The sequence below is a fragment of the Cupressus sempervirens genome, chromosome 8 (assembly GCF_028749045.1).
Source record: "Cupressus sempervirens isolate cs-2001-9-10 chromosome 8, ASM2874904v1, whole genome shotgun sequence".
Taxonomy (NCBI): Eukaryota; Viridiplantae; Streptophyta; class Pinopsida; order Cupressales; family Cupressaceae; genus Cupressus; species Cupressus sempervirens.
This window is the reverse complement of record NC_143125.1, coordinates 427,116,701-427,122,900: the sequence shown is the minus strand read 5'-3', so window position 1 is coordinate 427,122,900 and position 6,200 is coordinate 427,116,701. Positions and strand designations below refer to the sequence as shown.

Sequence of the window (6,200 nt, the reverse complement as noted above, 5' to 3'; positions counted from 1 at the left end):
CCTCCCCACCACATGAAAATTAAAAAAAAAAGTTTTTACAAGTCCCAATCGATATCTACCACTCTTTTTTCTCATTCATCTCCTCCCCTGCTGTCGGGTAAATATATGTTGTTCTCAGCAAATGCAAGGGACCACTTTACCAGACGCATTGTATTGTTGTTGTAACAGGTAACTAAGAGATTTCCACCGTTGGTTGGAGTGAAAATAGATTTGGCCCTAGGCCCTTGTGGTGGTGGCCCCTTACTCCCTCCTTTGTCATTATCATCACCAGACGTCAAGCAAACCGTCTCGACTTCGTTTTCTTCATTTGCATTTCTCTCTGCTTCTCTCTTACACCCGTCTGAGAGAGAGAGGAGGGGGCATTCCCAAACTGAACAATACCCATTTGAGATAAAAGGGGAATCGGGATCATTCATGTGTAAGACGACTGGCATACCCATTTCTCTTTTTCTGTTTCCAAATTTAGGCATTAGCTATTTTTCTGGTGGAATCTTGTAATCTATTCTTGTAAACTAAGTGTTTTATGAGAGATATGTTTGTGTCTCGTCTACCAGTGGGCCTTGTTGCTTGGAATGATGTTGCTTATGGTAGACGACTTCCTCTGAGCCGCCCTCCAGCCGCCCCAACCGCTGGCCCACTCTGTATTTTCTGTGATCTCTGTTTTTGTTTTCCCCCTTTTATCAAAGATGGCTATCTTTGAACTCTCCCTCCGACTTTCTTGCCCTTTGGGTTGTGCGTAGTGGAATCTACCTTCACATTTGGATCAACAGCGCTTTGAAATTGGCATTCTCTCGGAGTGACATGCATGATACACAGAGGAAGCAGATTAGACGTCTAGTCATTTTTGCAGGACAGTAGTTGAGATTTTCTGCTGGTGAAACTCATTGAAAGTGGTATGCATTCGTAAATAAGAACTGATGTTCTGTATTCTCTGTTTTGATACAAATTTTTAAGACTTTTCATTACCATTGACATTCCTTCTCTGAGGAAAGATTAGCTAACACATTATGCCCTTAAGACCTAGTTTGTTGCTCTGATCTATGTGTAAAGTAATCTACTTGAAGGGTGCCCTGATACCCAACAAATCACAGTTGACCGGGATTTAGAAACTATGCCCTATGCATGTGGGGTTTTACGTTTAATCAATTTACACAGGAGTCAGGATCCCTATGGTTGCTGTCGGATATGCTTTGCAGTTGGGAAACTAACACGAAACAAGGACCACGCGTTTGTTGTCATTCTCATTATACAATGTGTACTTGACCCAAAGATCTTTTTTTTAGTTTATCTTGCATATTACCAATAGTTTGCCTTTACACAAGTTTTTCTACCTGGTTGCATTCTTGTTGCCATGAAATTGTAAGTTAATTTTTTTCGTTGAAGTCCATCCTTAGTCTCAGCCAGTAGTGTTTTACCCCCTTTTGAACAAGGAGAGGTGCTGCACAGCTATAAATTAGAATTAGAAGATTTTAGTAGGGTCTTCTCAGAAATTTCTGAGTGAGGCATTTTCGTATATGCATTGCAAATTAATTGGCATTTTGTTACGTTATCCAGCAACTTGTTTTGTATTTTCACTTGCCAATTTCTCTCTGCTTGTTTGTTGCAGTTTTTCAATCACGTTGATTAATTAACTTTTATTGTGCTTATAATTCTCAATGTGTTCGAGAAAAGTTATGTTAGTTTTAGTTGTTTCAAGGTTGTGTCAAAGATTTGTACTGATAGTTTTGTTGACTTATTGGCAGGAGACAATGTCATCTGGTGGTGGCTTTCTAAATGCTGAGCTATCCAAGAAGACTTTCCTGTTTGGGCTGAAATTATGGGTTGTGATTGGCATAGCTGTTGGTGCATTTATTGTCATAATACTAATTCTATTATCAGTATGGCTTGCTTCTCGAAGAAGATCAAGCAGTGTTCTAGAAAACTTACCAACGACCCAGATTCCAAAGGTCTCAAAGGAGATTAAGGAAGTCAAGGTTGAGAGGGTAGGGGCAGTAAATTTGTCTCCGAGTGATGCTGTTCTTCTTACCATTGACAAGTCCAGTGACAGAGAATCAGAAAAGGTTTTAGTCCGCGTTGGTATAAGGAGATCTACTGATATGGATAGTCACAGCCAGAGCAGCTCTATCTTTCAACAGGAGATTGGAGGAAATTCACTTTCAGGAGATGAGGGAAACTCGGGCACATTCACACTTTATAGGGCTTCATCTTCCCATGCAATCAATCCAGCTTCACCATTGAGTGGTTTGCCTGAAGTTTCACATCTTGGATGGGGTCATTGGTTTACACTTAGGGACCTTGAAGTTGCTACAAATTGCTTCGCAAGGGAAAATGTGCTGGGTGAGGGTGGATATGGAATTGTTTATAAGGGCCAGCTTGCAAATGGAACTATGGTTGCAGTGAAGAACATCCTGAATAATTTGTGAGTTTCTCTCTTTAATTGGATTCTCTATTGTTAGTTAATCATCATCTTTTTGGTTTATATATCTTTCTATCTTTATCTTCGGTTTTGAAGCAGCCTCCAGTGCTAAATAGATTGAAGGGGTTTTCTCAGTTTACAATATCTTTGATTTGGTTTAGAGGACAAGCAGAAAAGGAGTTTAGGACAGAAGTTGAGGCTATTGGTCATGTGCGACACAAAAATCTAGTGCGTCTCCTTGGGTACTGCATAGAAGGAACCCACAGGTGAAGGTTTCAAATATAGGAAATAAAGTACCTTTTCTTTAGGAAGATGAATCTCTCGTTGATGGCATTTTGATCATGTTCCTTTACAATGGGAACTCAACATCAATACCATTTCTGTAGTCAGTTTTTCTTTGTATTGTGTTCTGAATATATAAGTTTTATAAATGCTAATGTTTACAACAACATTTTGATCAGGATGCTGGTATATGAGTATGTAAACAATGGTAATTTAGACCAATGGCTTCATGGAGCAATGAGGCAACAAGGTTTTTTGACATGGGTGGCCCGTATGAAGGTCATTCTTGGAACTGCAAAGGCGTGAGTAGCATTTTTCTGACTTGCTCAGATAGCAACTTATTGTTGTCGTGTGCTTAATAAACTGTTGTAAAATCATATTAATATTTTGTTGAATGAGTTGAGTAGCAGTGCTTAACAAAATTTCGCAAAATAAATGCTTTGTTCATAAATGTCATAGCACTTAAAATTTAAAGTATCCATCATATTATGAGACATTTATTTTCTTCTTGATTTTGAGGAATTACCAAATTCATTATATCTGTGCTTGCAGGCTTGCATATCTGCATGAGGCTATTGAGCCAAAGGTTGTTCACAGAGACATCAAAGCCAGCAACATCTTAATGGATAGTGATTTTAATGCCAAGGTCTCAGATTTTGGATTAGCAAAGCTTCTTGGATCAGAAAAGAGCCACATCACAACTAGAGTAATGGGCACTTTCGGGTATAACCTCTCTCTCTTAATTTGGCCTTGGCCTGAACTATCGTCAAGTATTTAATTACTTACTCTGTGACTTCAATTTTACAACTACTATAGTACGTGAATTTTCATCCCAAGCTACTTCGATTCAACCTACTGAAACAATATTTAAGAAAGGGAAATCAACATCTTTTCATAAAAAATTATGTGTATTGGTTATATTCAGTCTGCTCATTTCTATAGGATCATATGAGATTGTGCAATTGTCTAGATAAGAAATTTGACCTCTATAGTAATCCATTTATGTGTTATTTGAAATGCTTGCAACATACTTCATAGAATTAATCTATATTAAATATCATTGTTTTTAAATTTTTCTACTGTCACCAACTACTCAACGAACCTTTCACTCTCTGCTGGTATGTTTCTAATTCTTCAAGAGATGTTGTATGTTTCTAATGCTTCAATAGCTGTTGAAAGAGATTCGGAAAATTTCATCTGACTGCTCTTTTGTTTATTCGTGTATTTATACAATGGATAATAAATATCAAGGAAAACTTGATTATTGGCTGAATACGCACGAATATTGCATTCTTGGATTAGCATATTATTTCAGATGTTCTTTTCCAGGCTTGCTTTTTATGCTCCTTGCCTCTATTTTACATGATTAGCATGGAGTTTGTTTTCTCTTAAGTCGTAATCATGTATTGACTTTTTGAAGCCCAAAAGTGAACATTTCAAAACTAGCTTTTTTCCCCTGGTGTTTGGACTTCTGGAAAACCTAGTGTTACTTGCATTTCTTCTTTTGTTGTCTCTATGTTTGGATTAAAGCTATTACAATATCAAACTTATTTTCAGCTGATTTTGCTGCCAATTTTAGATATGTTGCACCAGAGTATGCAAATACAGGATTGTTGAACGAAAAGAGTGATGTTTATAGCTTTGGAGTTCTCCTCTTAGAGACCATCACAGGTAGAGATCCAGTTGACTATGGTCGGCCGGCAGATGAGGTGGGTTCAACTGAAGTTCTTTTAGCACTTGGATTGTATAGTTTGTTTAATATTTTCGAAGTTGTTTTGGGCTGTGTATGACCATAGAGATGAATGGACATAGGTTTTTATTAATAAGTTTTACTGGGTACGGTGCAGGTTAACCTTGTAGAATGGCTAAAGATGATGGTTGGTAACAGACGCTCAGAAGAGGTTGTAGACCCCAATATGGATACAAAACCAGCTACACGTAATCTGAAGAGAGCGCTCTTGGTTGCTCTAAGATGCCTTGATCCAGATTCTGAAAAAAGACCTAAGATGGGACATGTTGTGCGGATGCTTGAAGTTGAAGAGTTTCCTTATCATGAGGTGGGTGTGCTTACTAATTATCCACTAAAAGAAAATTAGTTTTTGCTTTGGATTTTTCATATGAATATAAGTAACATTCAGAGCCTTTAGCCATGTGAATGATGGTTACTGATTAGGGAAAATTATAAATATGGACCAATGTTCTACAGGATCGAAGAAACAGAGCTCGTCATGCTAGAAAATCAGAAGTTGAGGATGAAGAGAAGCCTATCTGGCAAAATACAGATGAAGCTTCAGCTTCTACAGACGTGGATTCACATACTGATGCAAGAAATGGGGTGAAACAGGCAAATGCTAGTGAGCAGAGAAAAAGGGGAAGGAAATAGTCTGATTTTACATATTCTGTCATTGGTTTATGGAATTTATTCTTTTTATGGAATTTTTCACAAAATGATTGATAGTATATATTCTTTGGATCCTATTGTACATCACATGGGAACTGCTCCAAAGTTTGCTGCACCGTAGGGATTTTGCATAAGGGGAGTTGATATTTTGGTTCTCATATTTCTGAGGACATTGTTGAATGTTTTGTACAACAGAATACAGGAGATTTGATGTAGTCAGTTTATTCTATTTGGCGAGGTATAAAACCTCTAGCTGTGTACAACGTTGCTTGAAAGACAGGACAGCCAAACTAAAAGGTTCTTTTCATCTTAAGGAGGATGGTTATTGTGACAGTTATGTATGATCCTTACACTCAGGTTGATCCTGCTTGGTGCAAAATTTATATTGACTAGTCACTCTCTTAATAAAGTGTTCAAGTAATGCTCATTATGCATCTTGAGAAAAACTTTTAAGAAGTTTTGACATGTCTCAACACTGTTGTACATAATTATTTCAAGCTTGTATTTCTGGCTTGCTGATTTAAGGATCTGTAAAGCATATGATATCTGTCACTGTCTTTCTTAGAGGGTTTTACTCATTTATTGATTGAAGAAACCTGAATGTCTATGAACTGCAGTTCGGCGATATAGGTTCCCGGAACACTTATTATTATGTGGTCTGTGCTCAATTCTGAAATTACATGATGTTCAGCTGTAACATGACCTAGAGGGTGGAGCCTCTAGCACAAAGCTTTTGTCTTCTTTTGTATTTCAGAGAAGCTCTACTTGATAGTGTATGTTTTCATTCTATTTTTATTATAGAAGTATTGATTTGATTGATTTGGCATATTTAAATGATGTTCAGCTGTAACATGACCTAGAGGGTGGAGCCACTAGCATAAAGCTTCTGTCTTCTTTTGTATTTCAGAGAAGCTCTACTTCAAAGTGTATGTTTTCCCTTCATTTTTATCATGGAAGTATTGATTTGGCATATTGTGAATCGTGATGATACGGTGTCTGTCTAGGTATTCCAGGATTAAATTTGTCATCCCAAACACAATCCTGACTTTCCCGTTTTGTTCATTATATTGAATTCCAATGATTACACCACAGCCAACATAT

General features: G+C 37.4%; 1 protein-coding gene across 2 annotated transcripts; it reads left to right on the top strand.

The window, feature by feature from the left end:
- The first annotated feature begins 282 nt into the window (after positions 1-282).
- Positions 283-5,927, top strand: LOC149543056 (putative receptor-like protein kinase At2g42960). Of its 2 annotated transcripts, none has more exons than XM_089797982.1 (8): positions 283-418; positions 1,743-2,419; positions 2,578-2,682; positions 2,878-3,000; positions 3,251-3,421; positions 4,278-4,407; positions 4,546-4,755; positions 4,905-5,927. In XM_089797982.1, exons 2-8 carry the CDS (start codon positions 1,749-1,751, stop codon positions 5,079-5,081), a joined length of 1,587 nt encoding a protein of 528 aa, XP_089654108.1. In that variant the 5' UTR covers positions 283-418; positions 1,743-1,748; the 3' UTR covers positions 5,082-5,927. The 2 variants fall into 2 exon arrangements, with proteins under 2 accessions (XP_089654108.1, XP_089654107.1); XM_089797981.1 differs by having other exon boundaries at positions 287-893.
- Positions 5,928-6,200: the final 273 nt, after the last annotated feature.